General features: G+C 41.0%; 3 protein-coding genes across 4 annotated transcripts; all 3 read right to left on the bottom strand.

Annotated features, from left to right (window-relative positions):
- Positions 1-86: 86 nt before the first annotated feature.
- LOC128462280 (ras association domain-containing protein 1) lies at positions 87-12,852 on the bottom strand. Of its 2 annotated transcripts, XM_053447580.1 has the most exons (7): positions 12,533-12,852; positions 11,254-11,611; positions 9,998-10,122; positions 2,231-2,335; positions 1,852-2,137; positions 1,651-1,766; positions 87-1,550 (listed from the first exon to the last, which is right to left on the bottom strand). In XM_053447580.1, exons 2-7 carry the CDS (start codon positions 11,570-11,572, stop codon positions 1,404-1,406), a joined length of 1,098 nt encoding a protein of 365 aa, XP_053303555.1. In that variant the 5' UTR covers positions 11,573-11,611; positions 12,533-12,852; the 3' UTR covers positions 87-1,403. The 2 variants fall into 2 exon arrangements, with proteins under 2 accessions (XP_053303555.1, XP_053303566.1); XM_053447591.1 differs by lacking the exons at positions 9,998-10,122; positions 11,254-11,611; positions 12,533-12,852 and adding an exon at positions 4,706-5,239.
- Positions 12,853-13,480: 628 nt separating this feature from the next.
- On the bottom strand, positions 13,481-19,807 carry zmynd10 (zinc finger, MYND-type containing 10). The gene is made up of 13 exons (XM_053447573.1): positions 19,481-19,807; positions 18,659-18,941; positions 18,209-18,317; positions 17,381-17,497; positions 17,237-17,290; positions 16,946-17,092; positions 16,763-16,851; positions 15,951-16,045; positions 15,688-15,860; positions 15,234-15,359; positions 15,033-15,154; positions 14,816-14,941; positions 13,481-13,952 (listed from the first exon to the last, which is right to left on the bottom strand). Exons 2-13 carry the CDS (start codon positions 18,742-18,744, stop codon positions 13,853-13,855), a joined length of 1,344 nt encoding a protein of 447 aa, XP_053303548.1. The 5' UTR covers positions 18,745-18,941; positions 19,481-19,807; the 3' UTR covers positions 13,481-13,852.
- Positions 19,808-19,887: 80 nt separating this feature from the next.
- On the bottom strand, positions 19,888-24,622 carry nprl2 (NPR2 like, GATOR1 complex subunit). The gene is made up of 11 exons (XM_053447574.1): positions 24,131-24,622; positions 23,528-23,619; positions 23,227-23,395; positions 23,021-23,129; positions 21,991-22,127; positions 21,723-21,820; positions 21,334-21,370; positions 20,728-20,821; positions 20,525-20,642; positions 20,275-20,417; positions 19,888-20,180 (listed from the first exon to the last, which is right to left on the bottom strand). The coding sequence occupies exons 1-11, from the start codon at positions 24,200-24,202 to the stop codon at positions 20,113-20,115; spliced, it is 1,137 nt and encodes a 378-aa protein (XP_053303549.1). The 5' UTR covers positions 24,203-24,622; the 3' UTR covers positions 19,888-20,112.
- Positions 24,623-25,559: the final 937 nt, after the last annotated feature.

The raw sequence follows: 25,559 nt of genomic DNA, 5'->3' as shown, positions 1-25,559 counted from the left end.
GAAATAGTTTACCTTTGTCCCATTAAGATATTTGAATTATCATTTCATGTGTGATGGCTGAGAAAGAAAATGCACAAACTTGTCCGAACTGTGAAACTCTTTACTTAACGCAGTGCACATTTGTCACATATGTTCAGGCTACAACATGTAGATTTGTGCAAAGAGGAATATAAAGAACGTGAAGCTGGATAAACAGAAGACAAACATTTGATAGAAGGACAGAATAAAACATTGATATAAGGAATGAAGAAAACTTTCAGTGAAACATGTTCATTCACGATTCCAGTCAAACTGGGTGACATCGGTCTCCCAGACGTTCATAACTGCATACATTTGTTCATACATATGTCATACACACGCAACTAGTACTTCGACTAGGAAAATAACAAAGGTGTTGCACCCATTAAGGGTGTGGAGAGGACATGGCACTCTACTGAGACTGGGACTAATACAAATCCAAATACCTTTCAGCAGCAAATATGTCAAACTTTTTTTAAAGAATAGCTGATGGGAAATTGTCAGGATGAGGCTAAGAAGTGTGTTTTTGATGATGGGTTGTTCAAGACCAGATCGTATGCATTTAAAAAGGGCACAAAAAGCTTGTTAGCTTCAGCAAGGAGGTTATGTTTCTTGGTTGGTTGGTTAATTTGATTGTCAGGAGGACCCTTTATATTTTTGGTCTGGATCTGGACAAAAGGGGCAAATCTGGGAATTTGTCTTTACTGTGGCATTTAGGGGCATTTTCACCAATTTCCAAGGAAGTAATTCACAAATCTTGATTATAACAATCTGACCCATTTAGGGAACTGTCATCTGGGAGTGTGAGCAATTTGGTGCAGCTTCATTGAATTAAAAGTTGGGTGATGGTGAAAGTTTGCGCCCTGCTGAGTGCCATTCTAGTTTGACATCTTCTAATCTTGTCTTCAGAAAAAATTAACAGGAATGTAATTTCAGGATTTATTGCTCAACTATAACACAGTTGCTGCCCTTACTTCTAATATGAAGGTGACAAAGTGATTGTCTTTAGTATCCTTTGACAATAAAAACCATCGCTAACATTTCTTCAAAGCTAAAGTGACACAGCTAAGGTACAGGATAATTAGTTGGTTCCCAAACGCGGACACAGCCGCCGTCTCATCTGCCAGTCTTCATTTCTCTCCACTCATTCTCTCAGGCACATCAGACTCTCCAGGTGTAAGGCACTTCTCATCTCTCGCATCATCTCACACGCACATTCGCGCCAGCTCTCTCTCATTGTCTTGCGCCCTGTCTCACTCTCTCGTTCACCTAAGAGGCGTTTTGAGTTGCATTCTCTGGGAATCTTTGGATGCAGCGACGACTGGTCATCTTCAGACGATTGTCCAGCCAAGAAGTGCACGGTCAATCCCCGGCACAGGGGGGCCTCAACCGGGGGTGGAGCCGGCCAGAGTCTCCTGCAGCTTAGTGCGGGCCAGGGCGTAGCGCTGCACTATCTGCTTGACGTGTTCCTCTTCTTCACGCTGCAGCATGCGCACAAAGTTCTTTAACTCGGGGAAGGAGAAGGCATGCCACTGCAAATGAAGAGGGGAGAGAAACGCATTAGAGCCTGTACAGTACATAAAATATATACATGGTTTGGATTCTTTATCATCGTGATCTGTTTGCACTCACATTGACTTCCCCAGTTTCATTTTCCTTCAGCACAAAACTGAGGACTTTCTCATTCGGTCCAGTGGACAGTCGCAGGCGGAGGGGGCGCTCGTTGTCAGACAGCTTGCGAACATAAACTTAGCAAAAGGAGAAGAAAAAAAAGACAATCTAATTTGCAGCAAACAAATTCAAATGATAATGATTATAAAAAAGATGTAATACCTTGTTCATGACGCTCGCTGCGCTCAAACAGAGCAAACTTGGCAGGATTGTCCACCACAGTGAACTTCTTCAGTAAGGCCTCGATGACCTCACGAGAAGAAGTGCGAGAGCTTATGTGCAGGTGCTTGGACGCATCCTTCGGCAGGTAGAAAGAAGTGCGACGCTTCACTCCGCCGGACTTCCTGCCTCCAGCATCGTGACCTCCCTTCTTAGGAGGCGGAACCGACACGGGTCGGGCCAGCTTGAACTGCACTTTAATAAAGCCAGTGTAGGAACTGTCCTTGTTCTATCGAGACAATATATATATTTATATTATACTGAATAGAAAATTGCAATTACAACAAAATACATGGACGCAGTGTTATTGATCAGTACTCACCACGTTCATGAACAGGTTGCTGTTGATCTGAGAGTTGTACTCCTTCACCTTCTGCTGAATAGCTGCAGATGTGAACTCCTGCTTTCCACATTCAGTTTGTTCATCCTGAAGCAGACAGAGAGGAAGTTACAGTGTTAAACCACTAGGTGTCAGCGCTCAGCTCCAAACCACAAGAACTATTTTAGGGATTGCAGAATATCCCACACAATATGGACACTTCATACAGGATCATAGGTTGTAACATTGGCTTCCTTAAAAAAAAATTATGTTCTGTAAAAATGACAGACGTTTAAGACATGACAAAGATGTTTGTGACTCCTCAGTGGGAGTGTAATTCAAAGGGCAAGGCTTTCACATGGGCAAACAAATCTTATATCAACATACTGATGTTGTTGTTTGGAAAACCTTTTGTGTATCAATATGCTCATCAGGAAGTGAGTGTATGTAGTTTCATAGTGTGGACCTGGGGTCACATGGGAAAGAAAAACAAAATGTCCAGTTTTCATCGTCAAATTTCGAGCAAGATCACAATGTAATCTCAATGCATAAAAAAAAAAAGAGGATAACAAACGCCCACGCTTAAGCAAATATGTTGTTTATGGACTTCCTGTGTATTTAAGTTAAATCATTTCCAACACTCAGCACCAGTTGCATCAGACTCAACTTCCTGACAACGAAGCAGAGGCTAAAACGATGATGTCAGCTCTGGCCAATCCCGTTCGTCTGCTCTGATCCCCGGTGTGGGAGGGGTGAGGCGAGGGATAATGTGAGTGTGTGTGTGTGTGTGGTGGGAGAGATACTGGACTTGCAGCTGCTTGAAATGACTGGGACCAACGGTTCGGCATTGCATTCCTCTGCTTGGTATTCATATATAAATAGCCTCGCCGCTCTGGCTCTCACAAGTGGGAGAGACAAAGCCCTCCCTTGTTTTACAGACACATCCTGTGCAGTCAGCTGCCTCATCAACCGCACACTCCCAGTCATGTTTCAGTCATGTTTCAGTCATGCACATTTGGCCTCGAGCATCTGCATGACCATTACCTCAATTAGGGCTTTTTCCTGTGTCTACCCAACATTAACTATTAACTCAGAGACTGCAGAAATATATTTTCCACACTGCACTCCAGGAGCAGGAGGTTTCTGGGAGAGTAAAACCCAAATGTTTAGTCTGAAGCTGCTTTCATTGGCACTGACACTCAGCCACTTTCTCACATTTTTGAATGAATATATGGGAAAAACATGTCACCCCCTAATTCCCCCTGGCTTATTTGACAATGAGAGTTCTGTACCACACCATGTCAAACAAATACGTTTTATGCATTCAAAAGGCTGAGTAAGTTACAAATTGATGTCAAGCGAACCCGGATCAATAACAGCAACCGCAGCAAATTGAACGACTGCAGAGTTAATGCGCTGCTGTTAACAAGTCAATAAATCAATGCAAGGGCCAGGTCAGGATTTCCATTATGGTAACAGCAGGAGAGCAAGCACAACAACTGTGTCTCTACATGCCAACAAAAGGAGTGTCTTGTTATATAAAAGGGTAAACAATAGTGTAGGAGAAGTTAATCAGAAAAAAGAAAATGGCCCCTGCACAGAAACTGATTACTATGACTGTTTGAGTGTTTTAAAGTAAACAGCGATTGCTTCTAGGTAAAGAAAGCATGAGAGCTGAGTGGGTGCGGGTGACGAAGAAGAACGAATAAAAGAATATGTCCAAAACATTCCATGACTCATCTGCGATTGAGACATTGGGTGAGATAAACCTGAAGGACGAGGGAGTGAAATAACGGTGGGTGTGAAGCTGGAAACTTGAGAAGAGAGTGTGCGTCACAAAAACATGACATTTGGGTTGTTCTGATAATGAGGTCAGATGTGGGTCTGTGCTTGTTACAATAAGAAGAGAAGCGATGGACTGATGCAACACACAACAACAGTGCTTGCTTTGTTTTCTTGGGACTTGTGTGCGTTATATAAAAGGTCACAATAGGGTTGACATGATGAGGAGGAATTGTACATTTACTGTTTAGCAAGTGTGTGTCATCCTCTGCATCACGTGCAGGGAATCTAACCTGACAACTATCGTTATAAACTGATACACTTCTTTCTTTTGCTGACACTTTTGGACCAAATCGCATAGTTCTGGATGACACACGTCCAAACCAGAGGAACCAGCACTCCACCCCTCACTTGGCCGGCATCTGTGCTGATGTGCCCTTGAGCAAAGCCCACACTAGACAACATGAGCAGCAGCAGGGTCAAAAGTAGGGGTGCTGCTGGAGAACCCTCCACCCTGACCCACGACCCCAGATCAGTCTGGATGAGTTGATATAAAGAGACAGACAGAAAGCAGAACTATCCAGGGAGTTGCTCCACCAGCCGCCCATCACCCACCTCTCACTTCCCCTTTACACGAAGCTGCCACTTGTATCGAAGCCAATTTCCTTTTTAACATTATTATTACTTTCTGCTCACCTTCTTAACAATTAAGTCGGGCTTCTTGGTTTTGGGGAAGAAAGATGTCCGGGCGGTGAAGAACTGCTCGAACTCGGGGTCGGTCTCCTCCCCGCTGCAGTAGCCGCTGCTGGCGGAGCTGCCCCAGGTGTTCTCGAAGGAGGGGGACTTGTCCGAGCTGCTGGCCGCGTTTGACATGCTGACTACCGGCTTCACACGAGACAGTGGGCGACGGGAGCTGCTGGGGAACCGCGACTGGGATCGTGCAAACAAAACTACTTTTAACGGAGTGTGAGGCTGGTTAACACCGAGTGGACGGAAGCCTGGAGGGACGGCGATGGCAAAGTTAGTTAACTTCAAAGTGCTGATCTCAAAAAGCGATGCAATAAAAGTCGTAACAAGAATCTGAAAAGTTGTTCAGTTTTTTTTTCTTCTTCTTCCTCTCACTCAAACTACCGGCCACGTTTCCACTGTGTGAACTAGTCTATGAGAACCAGGATGTGCTCGGCCCCGCCCTTCACAGCCGCGGGTCCGCTTCCTTCCCATCCCCCGCCTGGGAGGAGCAGGAGGAGCTTCCCGGGGCCGTCGGTTGGCTCTAGTTTTGGAAAATACACAAACCCGCCGACAGCAGCCGCGATTGGACGCCGACAGGAAATGCCACAGTCTCCCCGGATGATGCTGCCCCTTCCCCCCATGGAGCAGACCATGTGACTGCGGGGCCACGGTGGTCATGTGAACCGTAGACAGTTGGAGCGGAAGAGCCCACAATCATCCATTCATGGTCCAGTTTGAAAAGCTTGATAGTGGAAAATCTACGAGAGAATACAGGCCTCATTATGAAGGCCTCCATCATGGGTGGAGATGCTACCACGCCTTTTTTGGATACTTGATACTAACACTGTTACAAGTACTGCAAAATGTAAAAGTACAATAGTAAAAGTATGAAAGTACAATCAAGATATGGATATAACATTTTATAGGTAAAAGCCCCAAATGGAGGAAATGCCCATTGTAAAATGGTTGAACTATTATATATCATCAGATTCTTCCTGATTAGTTATTGCAGCATTGTAATGTTACAGATGATGAAGTGGAGCAGATTTTTATATATTTTCATATACGACTTCAAGTTGTCCTTTATTACTGATCTCTAGATCTTTTTGAAAATAGTTAGAAATGCAATTATGTAAATGTATTAAGTTCTTCAACAACTAACTTTTAAATTATATTCATTAAAACAATGCAGCATATTCTCACATTTGAGGAACTAACAACAAAGCTTTGCTTGAAAAATGTACATTAAGCAATCAATTGGTCAACTACTAATTTAAGCTCTCCATATTGTTACAGCCCTTCAAATCAAAACAAATCATTTTGTTTCTCAATCTCTTCATATCTTTCCTGTGGAAACTCATAATTTGTAAGGTCATTATTAAAACATACAAATTTTCCCTCTGAAATGAAATGAAGTAAAAGAATAAAGCAGCATGAAAAGAAAATATTTAAATAAAGTACAACTACCTCAAGCTGGTACAACACTTGAGTAAAGGTTGCCATATATCTCACTGGAACATTAAGTCAATGAATCAATTAGTCAGGTCACAGAGAATTAGAAGAACTGCTGACTTCAGTAGAACTACACTCACAACATAGAAGACAAAATATGTATTTTGTGTTTCACAGAAAGCTGTAGTGAAACTGGAAAATCCAGAATCTGTCACGGCAGAAAATCTCATTGAAATTCCCACATGTAACCAGAGGGTTATCTCAACAGGACAGACCAATGTGGCTCACTACACATGTTTAGACAAGGAAGAATTAAAAAGGATCTAATATCAACTTCTATTCATTATTTTGGTTTTGTAGCTGCATTTTACAAACATTATTTCCCATGAGCCCAGAGCCGTGGGTTAAATGTCACAGTTCAATGAAAGAGGCGAGTTCATGAGCCGGCAGTGGGAGTCGCAGTTTGCTTCCACGTGTCTGAGGACAGCAAGACAAAAAACGACTGACATGAAAAACGCTGCTAGACAGAAATCCCCAAATGTAGGAGGCTTCAGATGAGAGCACCAGGGACTTTACGAGATATGAACAAAACTTCTTTATGACATCAGCAGGGTTGCTTATAGTAGTAGGGACTTTTGTATGCCAAAAATATATCTTGGTAAAAAAAAAAAATATCACAAACTTCCTTATTTGAGTGAAAGAAATGTAGGAAGAGTTCTTGCATCAGTGACACTTTCAGGACACATTTACAGAAAGTGAAGTTGGAGACATCTTGTGTCCAACAGCAAAACTTTTGAAATGAAAAATGTTTGCTCATTTGCTATTTTGGATTTGATTCTGTTTTGTTTTCATTGAATGAGATGGGGTGGATGTGCCTTCCAGAATTTGTCTGCAGAAGAACCTTTAAAATGTTTAAGTCCACTTAAGCTGAGATAACTGAAATGATATTATCACGGATATTGGTCCATGGGAAAGCCCCTTTAGAGCCAAATAAGACATAGTGTGACAGGTAAACTAAATCGTTTATATAAAACTGGTGGAATGCCTTTAATTTGTAATTGTTTTCAAGTTTTGAGTCAATTTGTTTGAAATAATATCAAACATTTCATTTTATCTACTTATATATAAACGTTTTCTTATTTTCCCAATTTTTTTTCTCAATATGAATAAAGTAGTTTTTGACAGAAAAAAGCTTTGTGTCAGTCTGGGTTGGAGGTAATTGTGAAAAAGTATTTTTCTGCTTGTAAATTAACAACATTTAAAGCTGAAATGCAAGTGTAGTATCAGAAATTCACGGTACAAATAGGTTATTTTACTAAAAATGAAGGGCACAAGACCAACTGGTCAAGTCATCTGGCAATTATCCTCACATGCTGAGCAGTCCAGGTCACATCTTAGGGACCTTACTGCTTTGGCCACTTAACAAATCACTGCAGTGACGTATTAGCGTATCAGCGTATTTCCTGCCGGTGTGTGGACTGGCAGGAAATACTTTGGAGCCTCCTAGTGTAAACTCATGTGTTCACACCGCTGTTCATACATGAGTGTGTATCTGAAACTTTAAAATGATACAAAGCTGGTAAAATTCAAATGTACAAATCTGATTTTACATGGATACAAACTCTGATGGCACTCAGTTGAATACATAGGCCCAACAGTCCCATTAAATCCAACCATACTGTACCAAATTACTCACACTCTATCTGTCTGCTTAATGTGTCAGATAAAAAAAAATCAAGATCTACAAAGTATTCCCTTGGAAATATAGTGATTAAATGATGAAAAATATCCCAATATTTTAAGAAAGTGAAGAATAAACAAACAGATTCAGGCAAAAAATCGATATGTAGTTACTTCCTGACCCGAACTACATCCATCCACCAGGGTTTGTGTAAATATGTTGAGTTGTTTTTGTATAATTCATTGCAAGTCTGAGCAGGAGAATACAGATGTTATTAATAAAAAACTAATTGTGACTGCACTCTGTTCATGGCAGCCAGCTCAAGGGCCCTGAATCACCAGCATAAGTCTCACTAGTTCCACCTGTACTTTTTTTTACTGCTGTATTAAGTCAAAATATAAAAAGTTCTTCTCACACAAAAGCTCAAACACCCACAACATCCTCACACTCTGCTCTAGAGTTCACTGATGTTTTTAAATTCCAGACGCCCTTTGATAAGCAACAGGTGTTTGATAGAGAGTCAGTAAAACCTGTTACCCAAGAAACCAAAGCACATCTGCCTCCCACACCTACTGACTCAGAGCCTTGGAATGAAATGTTGTGGGGCAAGGAAGCATAGTGAGGACTTCTCTAAGAGTTAAGAGGGAGAGAGTTCAGGGACTTCTCTGAAAAACAATTCATTGTAAAGATAAAAGAACCCAGAAGGGACGCTCTTCAGTCCAGTTTTTATCAGTTAATAAGGAACTCAGAGATCAGGCCCTTTCTTTCCAGGACCGATCTGGAGAATCCGAGCTTTTATTTCCCCGCAGCCTGATTACTGCAATGCACTGAGGGTTGAGCCATAAATGTATCTCACAGCTTCACCTGGTTCAAAACAGCTGCTTGGCTCATAACCAGTAAAATGAGAAAAGATCACACAACCCCTGTCTTTGGACTCTCTTTACTGGTTCCCTGTGAGTTTTGGAATTGATTTTAAGAAATTGCTGATCATCTATGAGGCACAACACGGTTTAGCCCTCAGCTACATTGCTGAATTACTGCTCCACTATATGAGCCAGAGCGGAGCCTCAGATTTTCCGGCAGGGTTCTGCTGCTCAAGATGAAAGAGCTCCAGGCTCCTCAGCTCTGGAGCTCCCTGTCTGCAGAATCAGTGACATCTTGTAAATCATAAAAGCCTTTTATCAAGTCTGGTACACCGTTTCATTTCTAATATGCTTTTAATGTATTCTAATTTTATTGTTATTGTTATTGTTTAAATGCTGCATTGTAATGTTTTATTTCTGTGTTATCTTATTTTTGAACAGTGTTGATTAAGGTTCGTAGTATTCAACTCAAATGAATGGTGTATCCTGTTTATCTCTATTGGACATATTGACGGGTTTTTACCACTTCCAATGTCCTGTAAATAAACATGATGTAACCCTTGTCTTGATTGTTATTCTTTTAATCCACTCAGACAAACACAATTTATGATTCATCACAAAAAATATTGTGAGGTGATTTTTGATTCTGTTTTTGATGTTGATATTGTTTTCTTATTTATTTCTTGCTTTAGCACATACGGGTGTAACAACAGGCTGAAGGAGTCTACAGACATATTCCACTGTAGTTGATCACCTGAGCAAGATATTGCACCGAGTGTGAGCTAACTGTAACGTTTTGTGTTTCTCAATGACAAAACTTCCCCTTTTCAAAATTCCCTTCACTTCCTAAAGTGTGATTATTGATTGTGAGTGCCACCCTACACTACTGCTAGCAGCAGTTATAAAGGTAATTCTCACATGGTCTTAATTGAACCAGTGCAGTTAGTGGTATTGGGTGAACAGTGTTAATTTGTTGCAGTGCAAATGGTTCCTGTTTTTGCCATAAAAACAAAGGATTTGTTCCGTAAAGCATTTCCAGCAAAAAATACATTGTAATCTTATCAGGTGACAAACAATGTGCCTGACTGAAGACACCAGTTTCCTCACTCATTACTTTACTTTTAATGGCAGAATATGAAGATCATTTCTCGATATTGAAGACGCTAAAAATCCACGTAAACGGTGACTATTACGTCATTTGATTTTGGTAAAGCTACAGGTGAGTTGATGAATACTCTGCTCTCTGATAGAAAAAGTCCTCACCACGTTTGTGTCAGTCTCTATGGCATGTTCCACGACACATGATTGGTCGGACTGCGAGCCTCCGTCCCAGCTGCAGTCCAACTGGATCAGGGCTCGACAGCGGTGGTGGCACGTGAATCTGCAATCTGCGAGGGAAGAAAGTAGCTACGTTTAGACAGAGACCACAAAACACTTAAATGCAAATGACAAAATTGATATTAAGGTGCAGCTGTAAACGGATGATGACCTCACACTGGTCTTTTCCCTTGTGATTATGATGTGGATGTGTCTCAAAATATATAAAAACTGTAAACACTCATCTCTCCATACAAAAATATTCATCATCTCTGTGTGCAGTATAAATATATGATTATTTTAATGGTTTTTGGTCATGATCATGATTGCTGTTATCAGCGTAAGACCTGTGTTTATGCACAAAAATCATAATGATTTCAGTTTCATAATCTGATTACTGTAAAGACGGATACTTTTTTCCGCACACTAAACCCTTGACACAAACCGCAGCAACCTTTCAGTTGGTTTCAGTCGATCAAAAGGAAGTTAGACTTCTGCAACTCCGAGATGACTCGTGAGCAGGAAAAGAAAAGAGGTCGCTGCACCGACTCTGAGACAACACATTGACCAGCCGACCACGTTACACGGCTGAATGCATATTAGATACTGTTTGACACCTGACAACATGCTTAATGGATATTTCAGTCCACAAATAAAACCTCTCTGCCCCTTTGTTTCTGCGGAAAGACAACATGGAGAGAATAGCTGGTGAATCAAGCCGTACAATTACGAGTCAGTGCTTTTATACCATATGGTTTGGATCTAATTAGTGGCTTCACCTTTCTCTGTTTAACCATATTTCCCTAAGTGTTGCTCTCATATCAGATGATTCATGCATATTCACAGAAGCATTCACACGCAGATAGGACCCTGGGATGTGATGTTGTGATATTGATAAATATCAGGATAAATGTCATATTATTATTTATTTTTAAGTCTTAAGACTTAAGATTTTTGCTCCTGAGTGAGGGTTGTGCTTTTGAACTCTTCTTCTATGAGCAGATCATGAAAAACAGCAAAACATTTGACAAATCTGAGGTAGATCATTTATGTGTTATCTCCTCATTGTGCATAATGCAAAAGCAATATATCTATATATATTGAACTTTTGTTATATTGACATTCATTGAGAATTATCTTGTGACAACTCTTGATATTGTTTGAACCCCACAGACACACACAGGCCAGATAAACCAACTCACTGGCGCAGCGCAGGCTCTGCTTGTACAGGCCCCAGATGAAGTCTCCACACAGGTCACACCAGGTGGGCTGAGCGTGGCTGCAGGGCTGGAAGTTGTGTCCCTCTCCCTTCTCCTCTGGGAGCTGGGGGTCCTGGGTGCTGCTCAGGACCCTGATGATGCCCGCCCGGCTCAGCAGGTCCGGGACCTTCCCCGGGCTGATCCTCAGGGCGTTGGTTCTTTCCAGGCGGGGAGGTGAGCAGGGGAAATGTGTGGCGGTCAGCTCGATATGCTCTTTGTTGGTGCGCAGCTCTCGCAGCTCGATGAACTCACCCCAAGACATCGTGTCGCTTTCTGCAGAGCCTGACGTCCTCTGTGATCACTGACAAACACCAAAACAGACAGTTATATATTGCAACAGGTAAAGAGGTTTTAGCAAAAATGATCATACAGTTTTATCTTGGTTCACTTGGTCACAGATATGTCACTATTGACTATTGTTAACCCTGTATTCACATTATTTCATAAAACTTTATTTAAAAAAACAAAAAGACGTATAGATAGATGTATGACTGACTTTACATGAATCTATCTGTCTATCTGTCTATCTATCTGTCTGTCTGTCTGTCTGTCTGTCTGTCTGTCTGTCTGTCTATCTAATAGGTGTACAGACATTGCATATAAAAAGTAATTGAGTAAAAGACCAGTACTCAATCTTTGACCTAATAAAAGTTAAGAAGTATTTTCAGCTAAATGTTTCTGTAGAGTAAATGTAAAATGACATTTTCAATTTAATATATTTTCTATGCATTTAAAGCATAATTTAAAGGAAACTGCAACTATAAGAATTCTACAGTTGTATTCTATCAGTGATTCTATTTCAGCTTTTGTCCATACCATTGTCATGCACAGTATATATCACACAATTTGTAGGTTACTGTGTTTTCTGTGTTGTGTAACGTACAGTTATTATATAACATTAGATAGTCTGCTGACCTATAAGAGAAGCAGGTTCTGATAACCTCATGTTAGACATATAACTGTAACATGTTAATGTATATAAAGAACTCTATAACCTCATGTTAAACATACTACTACAACATGTTCATGTGTATAAAGCACTGTAGGCGGTTTTCAGAGTAGTTATAGATCCTCTATAAGTAGAACAGTAGAAGATGCGTTCAGGGGGACTCGGGGATGAGTTATCAAATGTTGAGTCTGAAACAACATTTAAAGTAAATGTAACTGCTCAGGTTTTTACATTTTTAAAGGAAAACACTGAAGTAGTTTCAGGTAAACTCACCAAGAAGGAGGAGAAAGCAGCTCCGCTTTGTCTCAGCACCTCCTCGTCCTCCATCCGAGGAGAAAAACTTTCCGCGGACATTTCTGACAGTTTCCGAGTAACGGAGGAGGCGAGCAGAGGACGCATCGGTGGAAAGAAGCGATCAGCCCCGCGGGCTGCGACCTGAAGCTAACCTCAGACTTACACGTCAACAACCATCTATTTTCTGTCATTTGCTCTGGATCTCAGGAGGAAGCGGCCCATCAAGACAGAGAGAGTGAGAGATGTGAGAGAGCTGATGTACATCCGGAATGTTTTCACATAGGGGGTGCTTCTGAGTCCGGAGAGCGAGTCCCACACCCACCGAGTCTGCAACCACACACACGTGTCTGCAAGTGTGACAATGTCTTTTTCTACCATATTTTTAAATCATGTTGTATTGTTTCATATGCTGTGTTGTAAAAATGCATTTTTTATAAAGAAAGTCTTGTAACTTTTCTTTGATTTAAAGGGATAGTTCACCAAAAAAATGAAAATGCACTCATCATATAGTCCCCACTGTAGGGGTGGGTGAAGTGTTTGAGATCCACAAAACACTTTTTGAGTTTCAGGGGTAAACAGCTGCAGCCAGATCCAGTATAATTGAATTTAACAGGGGCCACTTCTTTGAACGTATAAAAACATTAAAAAAACGACATAAAAAGCCTCCATACTGCTCCTGTGGTGTCATCCAAGAGTGTTTTAGCCTGAATGCGGCTGTTATCCTCCTCTGGAGCCGCGTTCGCCCTCAGATCGGGTGATATTATATTCCTATTTTCTTTTCTTTCTTTAACATCGTGAAAAATAAAGCAGATATATTTATGTATATTTCAAGCACTTGTATCGTATCTATAAACAGGTGAGACTTGGTGTGGTTCTGAATGATGATCTGGATTTTGTGAATCAAAACAAATATTTTATGAAGGGGAGGGGTGATCTTTATTCAGTTACTGTACATTAACAAATATTCCTTCAACTTTATCACATCATTTTGCCTGTGTTTAATGTGAGCAGTTTGCAGGTAACTTCTGTGTACATGGTATATGTATCTGATCTCAATACATCTATATGCAGATTAACCAGTCAGCCTTGGCGTAGGGATTCGCTCTCTGAGTTCCCTTCTAGTTTATGATATAGGAACAAACATTACAGGGTTCAAAACAAAAAGGGAAATTTATAATATATAAAAATTGTAAAAATGATATGTCCACATGCAGATCTGTTTTCCACACATCTTTGGTATAAAGAGTAACCTCTTGCACTTTCCATCTCTCTGTACATCAGCGAGCAACGGTTTCTCTTTCAGTTATTGATGTGCAGATCCATCTGGATCTTCTCTGTGGCCTCGACCATGAGCTGACACGCTTTCTTGTGTTTCGGCCAGTGCTTCACCTGACATTCTCTGCAAAGCACAAACAAAACAAAGAGATAAAAAAGATTGTACATGTTAGTTAAAACTGAAGGAAAATATCAAACATTTAGAATATTACTTTTTTTTTTAAAGCTAAAATATTTATTTAAGAAATGGAGAAGTACAGATAATATGTCTGATAAGCATGGATCAGATGTTTTTATCAGCATTTGTATGGCTGTTATTAATAAAGCAGCATTACAGAAAAACTACTGATGGATTGTCACAGAACTTGGAGAAAGGACGTGGTACAATTCAGAGAATAAATCATAAAAGTTTGCTGTGGATCCAGATCAGGGGGCAGGTCCAGGATTTATTTTTTCACTTTCTTTAATGTTGCAAGGTTTTGAAGTTTTCACCAATTTACCAGGGAGTTCTACATTGATCTAGATAAAATCAGGCATATTTAGGGAACTGATATCTATAATTAAGTTCAATTTCACGAGTCCTGATGGAATTTAAGAGTTGGGCCTTGGTTGAGGTACAAGCTCCTCTGAGACAGTGTGATGTCTGATGCAATCACAAATCCCATGCACACATTGATGGAAGTAAACAAAGCATTGTCCTTCATCGCTCCTGAGACATCAAACAAGATGGAAGATGAAATGCTAATGTCTTAACCCTAGGAATGCAGCGCGGCATCTAGAAGAGTCTATCAGATTCCCAAACCGACTCAACAGACTGCTTCCAACAATCGAACCTCACTGTCTGTTTCTCAAAGCATCGGAGACTATTTTCAGCAGCTTGTACTGTACATATGATTCCTTAAGTCACGAGCACCAAACTGTTTAACTCTTAACTACAATGGTCCTGGTCCTGTCTAACTGCTGGACTCCCATCGATACAGGACGTACCTATTACAGTACCACTCCCCCTGACAGCGAGAGCATCTCTTTGCGGCCTCTTTCCCACAGCCTCCACACTTTGGCTTCTCAGGGAGTAAACTCTCCATCACATCCAAGTTGTACGTCTGAGCCAACCTGGTTAAAAAAACAACACACAACTGTTATCTCAATCCCAATGTCATATGAATGGAGTCTGGTGAGTTAGATCTCGTGCTTTCAGTATTACCTCTCTGCATGTAGTCTCAGGTCATTTTCAGACGGGTTGAACGTTTCTTTCACTTGATACTTTGCTATTGCCTTCCACTTCCCAGAGTTCTCACTCACAATGTGGTTCCAGATTTCGGGGATCTACGCAAACAGAAACGTTGAAAGTAAATCCACTGGGACCCAGTTTGACATAAGGATATGTGTGTGTCTGACAGTGTACCTGCTCCAAAACAAGCTCTTTTTTCGGAGGGCCTGGATCTGTGACCGCGAGCTGAGCAAGGAAACGCTGCAGCTCCACCAGGTTTGGCAGCTGATCAACCAGCACCTCTGTCAAGAAACCTCGCAGCTGTGGCACAAGAACGACAAACAAACCATACAGTGACAAGCGCAACAATAAAAACCTCACGAGAATGATCTACTATGAGTGAGGACGACTCCATCGTGAGGAGAAATGTGATCAGAGGAGGAGGCACGAGGCCGTCTGGTTGTATAAGTTATGTGACAGGAAGAGGATGAGAAACATATAATAGGAGGAAACATCTTGGTCAAAACAACCTTTGGAAACTGAAGCTGTGAGGAGATCAGATATGATGGTGCAGGAAAGTGATCTGGCACAAACACACTTCCTCAGGTTTTGTGTGTACAGCTAATATCCAGCAGGAAAGACACGTTACCTTCAGCATCTGATTCTTGTTGAATCTGTTTAAGTCGTATTTTCTTTGGCAATCTTCCTTTAGCAGCAGATTGTGAAGCGAGATCCAGACCTGGCCGTCAAGTTTTGTCATCTTTAAATGGTCGTCCACAGGAATCTTCTGCCACTTGCTGTTCATGTACTTCTCCACCTCACCTAGGGCAGGCAGAGGCAAAAACACCCACACATTGTTATTAGATGTAAAAAACAGAAAGACTTATCTGACATGTGAGAGGTGCGGTGTACCTTCTCTGCAGCGACTCCATGGGCAGCAGTCGATCAGCTGAACCAGCACACAAGGCAGGTTATGGGTGCACAGCATGCGGTTGATGACACTGATACTGTAAAAAGAAAAGAAAAAGGATCGGTCAGTGAATCAAGTAGCAGACTGAAAGATTCGTGGTAACTGATTACTCATCCTCATTTTAAGCTAAAGTGATGAGTATTCTCTGGTTCCAGATTCTCAGATATGAAAATATGCTTTATTTATCATTAATTGTTAATTAAATACCTTTGGGTTTTACACTGTTTGTCAAACAAAATAAGAAATGCAAGATGTAAAGGAAAATTTGGACAGGGTCCACTTTTCTTTGGAGATATTTTCCTCCCATTTTTAACAGTGGATGTAGGATAAATCAATAATTAAAACTAGAAACACTCTACCAAGGCCCAATAGTCCCTTTGAATCCAACCAACCAATCACAGATAATAGTCCTAAAAAAATTTATGATTTTTTCCCCCATAAAGATCCATGAATGAATCCCTTGGAAATTCGTGATAATGTGAAATCTTGCAATTCTTAAGACAGTGGGATCTGCAAATTTCAAGGGTTCTTTCTTGGCCCGTGTCTGTTCCTTCTACTGCTCAGAAGTTTTGGAGTAAAGCTACAGACAAACAAACAAACAAACCAACTGATGGGGGAAACATAACCTCCTTGGTGGAGGTAATGACTGTTTGATCTCAGAATCTATCAAATAAGTCGAGTTAAGGGATCAATACACATCTGATCCCTAAACTTTTATCCCTTGACCTTATAGACGACTCAGACATGATCCTACCTGTTGGTGTGATCTGTGATGTAGCGCAGCACAGACACAGCCTTCAGCGAGATCTCAAACTCCAGTGCAACCATTTGAATCTGCAACTCCTTCAACAGGGAAAAGAAGAAAGCTCATTCTCATCAATAAGCGGAAAAAAGACTTGTCCAAAGTGTGTTGAACATAAAGAGAACCATCCTTTACCTCTATGGAGGATATATCTGTTTTATCTTTCAGGTTGATCTGAGCTGTAGTGTTCTCCCTGATTGCCTTGCTGGCCAGCAGGGTGAGTTTCCGGTGGCAATAATCCACCAAATCAAGAACAGCGTCATCCGCTGCCTCACAGGAATCCTACACAGAACACACAAGCCCTTTTAATTCACACAAGTAACATTTTTACAGAGAGAATGAGTCTTCACTCCCTTGTTGGGATTATTTAGAAAATTTGCAACAGATTCATATCACTCACGAGTTTGCGCTCGTCTACATACTGACCTTGTGGAACATGATCGTTTCCAGAAGGTTAATGATTGTAGCCTCGTGGTGGATCTAACAAGGTGACGTGAAATAACAGATTAAATCAGTTGTGAGAGCTGCGGGCTGATCCCAATTCTACAGCTTGAATAATTAGACACTCACCACCATGTAAAGATGAAATGTGCTCTTAGGATTGAAGTCCTGCAGCTGACATAGGATGGGGAACACCTTCTGCTTCCACACCTCTACCAGGATCATCTCATGGACCAGGAGAGGGATCTACAAAGGGGGAGGAGCAGCTCTGTAAGACTTAGAACCTCCATGACTGTAAGAAATGTTTTATTATAGTGTGTTAGAGCTTTTCTTAAAGGGATAGTTCACCGAAAAATGAAAATCCTCTTATTATCTACTATGCCAATGAAGGGGTGGGTCAAGTGTTCTGTCCACAAAACACCTTTGGAGTTTCAGGGGTTTAACAGAGTTGCAGCCAAATCCATTACAATTGAAGTAAACGGAACCATGACCCATGGTGTAAATGACACCGTTTCGAGTCGAGTATGAATGTCGGGGCTTACCGACACTTGGATGACACCACAGGTGCAGTATGGAGGCAGGTTATGTTTGTTACTGTTATTTAGAAGAAGAGGGGGGGGGGGGGGGGGGGGGCACCGTGGCTGCAACACTGTTTACCCCCGAGACTCCAAAAGTGTTTTGTGGACTCAAACTCCCCGACCCTCCATTGGCACAGTTATGAGTAGATAATGAGTGAATTTTCATTTTTTGTGTGGAGTTTGCATGTTCCCCTTGTGTCAGTGTGGGTTTTCTCCAGGTACCCCATAGCTTCCTACCACAGTCTCAAGACCACAGCCTCCCTCAGGACATGTAGATCGGGGTTAGGCTAACTCGAGACGCTACACGATAGTTAGGATTGGATCAAGCGACCCCTGCAACCCTTAAAAAGAATAAGCAACACATGGAGGTGGCAGATACCTTCTCATATGACACCAGCAGCTCCTTGATGAACTCATCCCGCATGGCAGAGGCGTTCAGGATCGCTTGCATGTTCAGTTTCTCGATGTACTCATGCTGTCTGAACCACCTGTGGACACAGAGAGTAAAGCACAATTAAATCATTTGAGATCCTTAAAAATAGGTAAAAATGCACAAAGCAAAGACTCAGCAGCTTCTGTAGTGAGAGGGTTCACTATCTTTTAAATCACTGTGAACTGAATAACTGCTGGTTGGACCAAACATGACATGCAAAGAAATGTAATGGATCCTTCCACTGTTCACTCCACTGACACGTTTTTCCATTTAGCTGAATATCTGTTAGCTCTCCTTACCTTACTACACACAGCTAGTTAACAGTGGGTAGCTCAACTGGCCTAGTAAAGTAGCATTAACCAGCTGGCTAGAAGCAGGGCTAGCGTGTTGTGTTACCTCGCAGAGCCCACGGCCTTGATGGAGAAAGTTTCCAGACTCTGAACGAACCCCTCCGCCTCGGCAGGAACGATCACTGACTCCATGGTGGTTGAGAGAAACTGCTGGAAACTGAAATTAAAAGTTACCAAACTTCCGTCAAGTTGTTGATGTGTAAACAGAAGCTGTCTGTGATGTCACACTGTTGAGCCGGTGTTAGCGTCTCCTCGGGTTGTCATGGGGACGGTAAACCGAGCGCACACTGAGCGGATGTTCCCTTTTCCGCCAGAGAGGGGCGCTGCAGCTTCAAGGAAAACAAGGGTCGAGGAGTTACTCATATCTACCTCACGTCGACTGACAAGTGAGTTTGTAGGATCAGCGTGGGATCAACCGAGTTTTTTTTTTCTTTTCTATAACTGTTATATAAAAATGAACACTATACGGTATTTAGCATTACACTATATTATTTGTTGGACTACCTCAGTTAGGTAACTCTGCTGACATTGTCTGATCTTTGCACCCTTGTTAACTTGTTTGCTTATATTTTATTGAAGAACTTTATTTTGCACTTCTTTTGATTATATTTTATCATATAGTTGCTGATATTATACATGTGTATATTGTCCTTTATATGTATGTATCACAGGTACTATTGAAATTGAGGATACATGTAACCCTTCCATAATTTCTTTGTGAATGTACACAAAAAAGTTCTTGAATTTTGAATAATATACAAGGTATATGTTGTTTACTAATTAGATCGTAGTTCAAAGAAGCATTGTATAAATAATTCTAGAGCCTCAAAGTTGTACTTAAATGCAGTACTTTAGTAAATTCACTTACCCCCACCACTGCTTTGACTTGAGTAAAAGTGGTAATAGAATAATGTTAAATATAATTGACTGTATAAGGTTCTGTTTTTCACAGTGTCTTGTTCAATGTATGTTTTCCTTATATGGACTTTGCCTCAGTGTCTTCTTCCTACTAGTGATCTGATCACAGACTTCCTCCACAGTGTTGAGGTCACAGCTCTGATCAGATCATCTGTGACAGGACTCTACGTTCCTCCTGTCTCTGAAGATAGATCCTCTTTTTTTTTACGGGATCCCGTCGTGCTGTAAATTTTGGACCAATCAGAGACACCTCCCTGATGCTACAGTGTGATGGATGAGAATCTATACATGTATTACATTTCAACAGAGCCATAAATAACCAGGTAAACTGGGCTTAATATTCAATGATACAAAAAAAACAATGAAAATTTTTCTTTTATTAGTCACAGATTCTTTTTTCTACAATATTAATAAATACCACCTTTATCTTTGAATTTACAAAATAACACTTCACTTTTCTCAGTTATTCCAGGAAAACTCTTCATCTCACTGAAGGCATCTGTGGTTGAGGCACCTCTGTATCTTTAAGTCAGACGGCTGAATGCAGCACCGAGCAGTTTTTTGTTTTCAGTTCATTTCACTTCACTTCCAGCACACCACGATGCTGGAGTCATTCTCCAAACGTTCGTCCAGCTCCTGGTAACTGATCCCTGTAAAAAACCACGACACCAGTCAAGTTATTAGACTGTGAGCAAACTTTGGAGAAGGGGTTTCTTATCAATCAGAGGGAGATTCAAAACCTGCCTGTTTTGCAACAGATCTCATCATAACTGTGACAACCGGTGAAGAGTCGAGGCGGCCGGCTCCTCTCGTCCCGGATCACCTTCACCGGATATTTCTGCAGCCGACGAATCAGAGACTTCATCAGTCCGAACTGAATCAGCCTCCTGAAAGTCAACATGACATGACAAACCTGTAGATAAATGTCACTCTGACCTCATCTTTCATGAGCCATAAAGTATATTCCGGAAATGTCAAGCTGAGCGACACTGACCTCTCATCCACCCTTTGAAGCTGCTGCGAGTAGCGAGAGCAAAGGTCTCGAACTGTGGTGCCTGGACTCAGACCACAGTACAGCTGGAACACGTCTCTCAGGCCGGCTCGCTTTTGACCTGAATGATGTAAAAGAAAAAAATGCGATAAACATTTCAGAATAAAAGAAAAACACACTTAAGTTCAGCAATCAGTCTTATTTACCCTGCTTGGTCACGTAGTTGAGGCACTCCTCCTGAATGGACTTGTCGTCTATGAGGCTCTGGACTTTGGGGGTGGTGCAGTACACATTAGAGTACTGGTGGGAATTAAGAGGCACAGGTTTCAGTCACCAAACAAAACAGACGTCAGTTACAGGGAAGAGCCACATCTAAGAACATGACATTTTGAGAACACAGATGAAATGTTTTATGATATGAAAATATGTTTCGTGCAATTTTTGAATAAATTCAAGATATAACGATAAATAGTTACTTTTCCTGAACCCAAGCCAAATGTAGGCATCCGGTAGTGAATATAACAGTTACAAAGAAAAGCAGCAAACAGGAACAGATGAAGGGAACTTGAGGTTAGAACGGAAATGGTAAAAAAAGAAAAAAGGAGAAGTAGCTTAAAGAGAAGCAAGAAAACACTAAAAACAGGAATAAAGAAAATGAGCTAGAAAATGTGGAGGGATACATCCTAATATTTGGAAATACAAACAGTTAGCTGTTACAAGTCCACAGATTTAACAATTAAGACTTTAGTTTTTTCGGTTGCACTGGAATAAATATATCCAGTGTGTGTCACTGTGTGAGTTTGGTTTTGTACCTGGTATATCGACACCAGAGTCACAACACCGTAATACCTGTGAAAGAAAAAGGAGACTGAGTGTATTTCTTTGCAGAAGTAAGTTTCTCTCACACTGAGATACAACACACACACCAGCTGTACTGGGACCTGTCGAATCATCTGAAGCCAGATAATGTGATTTGAGTGATCATCTCTGAAATGATGACCCACATCAGCACTGGAGAACAACACAGTGGCTCATTCTGATGTGATGACGGGGATCAACCCACAATGACGTTCACAGTGACTCCACTGGTTTGCTGGATTATAGTACTATAGCACATTGAACATAATGAATGAGGGTGTTCAGACACACATTAAACGCCTCTGGTGTGTGTGTTGCCCTTTGTGCACAGAAATACACTCACATGAGATTCTGCACCGCAATACGAACAAGATTCAGCTCCACATCGGCTTCCGCTGAAATCTTCTGGATGTGTCTGAATCCATCAATATAAGGCAGGATCTGGAGGTGGCATCACACAGTCCAACGTTACTGGTTTCTACTGAACCTCACGACCGGATCTATATTCATTACTATGCAACTCTTCATTATTACAGCAATACAGACAATATTGTACCTGTTATTGTACCTATGGTATCTATTTAAAAATGGCTAGATATCAGGGAGACTACCTGTTGAGTGGTGAGATCCCACTGAGATTTGTTAAAATGCTCTTTACAGTTTGTGAAAACTGGGACATCGAACTCCTGGACAATCGGGGGTTCCTTCCGCAGCAATATCAGTTTAAGGTGGATGGTATTTGACTTGTCTGAAACAGAGAGAATAGATTTTGTGGAAATTGTAATAACTTTCGTGGCCACCATTTTCCAATCCTAAACAAAACTAAACAAAGCACTGGTGACATGACACTGGTATTAACATCCATCAAAGATGATCTGATCACACGTGGACGGCTCTACAACTGATTATGTATATAGCCCATCTAATTATAGCAGACAGTTTTTTGTCAATGTGTGAGCATGAAAGAGAGAGAGAGAAAGAGTGGGGCGAGAAAAAGCTGAATGAATCAATGCCATAGTCTACGATGTTCAAATTCTGGTGGTGGTCATAAAAAAGTAAATGTACAAATGTAAAAATTGTAAAAGAAAATTCTGTAAATTATTAAACTGTAGTAGGTCAGATTACATCAGCTAAGTATATAGTCCTTCAATGTTTTTACGGTATAGTACCCTCTGGGAATAAAAATAATAGCATAATGTGAATACTGTGTTTATACATCTTCTAAAACAAATGGTAAGATTCAATTTAAATGATAAACTATAAACTGCGTGTTTTTGTCCACCATGTGTTTTTACCAGTTCGAATGTGTTTGGCCTTCACACAGCTGTTTACGTTATGGTGCCGCTGTATCTTGGTGCTTTCTTTATTTGTCTCTTTATCTTTATATTGTCACTAAATGTCACATCAGCCTTTGACGGGAACGTTCAGCGCTGCTGCCACAATTTCTTGAAAATGAATAACTGAACGAGATGTTTTCTACAAACACTGACTCAATAGGCTTTTACACTTAAATCACAATATCAGGCCTGTTTTAGGTCGAAAGCACACGTAAAGTACATTTAATCACTCGAAGCATTCACGTGGCTTCAGACGGTTGTTGCCACCAATAAAACGTGTGCACTGTAAAGACTGTGATAATACCGATGGGTAAGGTACAGGCTCCTGTGGCATTGAGTTCCTCCATCAAGGTCGACATGATGGGTAAAAGTTTCTGCTTGCTCTCCTCGTTGGAAATGAAGCTGCTCTCCAGCTGCAACAGGAGAAGGCAGAAAGATTGACACCAACATCTGAGAACAACACGGATATTAAAGCAGACAAATGTGAAAGGTGTGAGACTGCATCGCTACCTCCAGAGTCGTGAGGTATCCAGACAGCTTCTTCACTATCGGCTCCAGGGCACACGTGTTGGTCTGGGCATCACAGACGAGGCCGAGGTTAAACAGGAGGGCGTTTCTGCTGTACTTCTTGTGTTCGATGCACACAGGACATCCGATTAACTTCTTTCCCATGGCGGTGCTAAAATACAAGTAAAGGGCACGGAGGATAGATTGATACCAAAAAAACAAGCAACATACCCCTAGCTTATATATGAAAACACAGTCAGTGAATTGTGACAGGGAGACAGAGGAGGGGCGTTGCATTACTCACACTGTTATTAATTTGTTTTGCAGTTCTGGCTTGGTGATGATATAAACCTGAACTGTGTCAAAGAGCTCCCGTGAGATGTATTCCTCTGGAACCTGTCAGGGGAGAACACAGGAGACGCTGCATCACAATATGCATCCAGTAGGACCCACTGGGAAGATCATCTACTGGTCCCAGCTTGATACAACAACATGTTGACGGATTAAATACATGTTTACTATTAATAGCATTAACGATTCCATTCTGATTTGATATAAAGGCTGCCACTAATAATTATTTTTACGATTGATTCATCTGTTTTCGATTCATTGAATTGTTGTTTTGTCAATAAAATGTCAGAAAATGATGAAAAATATGCATCCTAATTTCTCACAGCCCAAAGTAACACTCAAATCTATTTGACAAATAACTCAAATCGATGAATCGGTTATCAAAATACTGGCAGACTACTGTTCCACTAACTAATCAAGTTATCAATACAACTCGAAGATGCAGCTCTGAAATCAGTCTTCACACTCATGATGAATATTGTCAACAATACTCGACTGTCTCGTCCAGACCTTTAAACTGTAACTGGGTCTGACTTAAACATATGGATACACTTACCTGATATGTGATCTTCGGTCCCAGAGTGGGATGAAACTCACTGAAGAATATACACTCTATTCTCGAGCTCATGCCTGTCACAGACCTGTCCGCCCCTCACTAGTAGATGATGCTGTCCACCGGGTGTCTCCTCTGTTTATCTCCTCTGCTGTCTGTCTCCTCAGTCTGTCTCCCCTGTCTGTCACCCCTGTCTGTCTCCCCTGTCTGTCACCCCTGTCTGTCTCCCCTGTCTGTCACCTCTGTTTCCTTCTGTTGTTATTTAGCAGTCATAGCTAGCTGCTAGCTGTTTGCTTCCGGAGCTGCTGATCTCCAGGGAATCACGTGCACGGCTTCTAGAGTGTGAGCACTGCGCGGGCACGTGTGTTGTTAGTCGGTCACTTACTAAAAGAGCCGAAGACCTGAAATCAGACAGTTTGAGAGACTTTTTTTAATTCGGTCTTTGAACGCGACACAGAGCAAACAACAGCAGCACTGGTGCGTTCAAGGAGCCCCGGAAATCAACCGCGTGGACAACGGAAGCCGTGAAAGACACATCACCGAATCATTTTCCATCGAAAAGGCTCAACCCGTTTTGGTGGAGTGCCTCAGCACTGTAGAAACAACTTTTTATTTTCAGTCTATGGTTTTACAATTGGCTGTTCACAGGATCTTAACATGAGAAATAAAACATGTCAATACTGATGGGATAAATTGTGATGGAAATTACAAATTCACTCTGTCACTTAAAGTAGCCTAAAAATAAAATGTTCCCTTAATGAAGCCAAAGCAGAAAAATAGCAGCTTTGTGACTATTAATATATCATCAAATTATTACAACTCTATATAAGATAACTACTCGTGCAAATCATACACATAGAGCCCAAAGTGACACCTGCACTCAGCCAACGAACACAGCAAACCTCAAACTGACTGTTCATAGTTTTGAATGATCAATGCTAAATTAAAAGCATTCAATTAAATGTTTTTTCATCAAATATGATCTGTATAATTAAAGTTGCTTTTTGTCAATGGATTTATTTCTCTGCTTATGCTGTTGGGGCAATCAAAAAAATCTGTATGTAATCTAAATGACCCAAATATTCAATAAACTGTTCATGTGGTTTATCAATCAAAAGACTTTATTTGTGTGATGTGCTGAATAGATAGATAGATAGATAGATAGATAGATAGATAGATAGATAGATAGATAGACAGATAGATAGATAGATAGATAGATAGATAGATAGATAGATAGATAGATAGATAGATACTTTATTGATACTGAGGGAAATTTAGGATTTTTGTTGTTTTCAATATTTCTAACAAGTGGAAAAAAAACCTTTTCGAATATCAGAGGTAATAATTGTTGTTGAAGAGCAAAAACAAAACCTCACATTTATACTTGTTGTATCTCACACGTGTACATGTTGTACTTATGTGGCCTACTTGT

Source organism: Pleuronectes platessa, chromosome 2 (genome assembly GCF_947347685.1).
Source record: "Pleuronectes platessa chromosome 2, fPlePla1.1, whole genome shotgun sequence".
In the NCBI taxonomy this organism is placed as follows: Eukaryota; Metazoa; Chordata; class Actinopteri; order Pleuronectiformes; family Pleuronectidae; genus Pleuronectes; species Pleuronectes platessa.
The sequence above is the reverse complement of the archived record's forward strand: the minus strand, read 5'-3'. Positions and strand labels throughout refer to the sequence as shown.

Coding starts and splice junctions, on each gene's coding strand:
- LOC128462280 (XM_053447580.1), bottom strand. CDS start 11,572: ATGTCTTGGGGTGAGTTCATCGAGCTGCGAGAGCTGCGCACCAACAAA. Junction 2,336..9,997: donor TAGAGACTGACACAAACGTG/GTGAGGACTTTT, acceptor TGTCTGCTTCAG/GATGAACAAACTGAATGTGG. Junction 1,767..1,851: donor CAGCGAGCGTCATGAACAAG/GTATTACATCTT, acceptor CCTTTTGCTAAG/TTTATGTTCGCAAGCTGTCT.
- zmynd10 (XM_053447573.1), bottom strand. CDS start 18,744: ATGGAGTCAGTGATCGTTCCTGCCGAGGCGGAGGGGTTCGTTCAGAGT. Junction 17,498..18,208: donor TGCTGGTGTCATATGAGAAG/GTATCTGCCACC, acceptor CCCCCTTTGTAG/ATCCCTCTCCTGGTCCATGA. Junction 17,291..17,380: donor CATTTCATCTTTACATGGTG/GTGAGTGTCTAA, acceptor TCACCTTGTTAG/ATCCACCACGAGGCTACAAT.
- nprl2 (XM_053447574.1), bottom strand. CDS start 24,202: ATGAGCTCGAGAATAGAGTGTATATTCTTCAGTGAGTTTCATCCCACT. Junction 20,822..21,333: donor CTCTGGTGTCGATATACCAG/GTACAAAACCAA, acceptor AATTCCCACCAG/TACTCTAATGTGTACTGCAC. Junction 20,418..20,524: donor CTTCAAAGGGTGGATGAGAG/GTCAGTGTCGCT, acceptor GTTGACTTTCAG/GAGGCTGATTCAGTTCGGAC.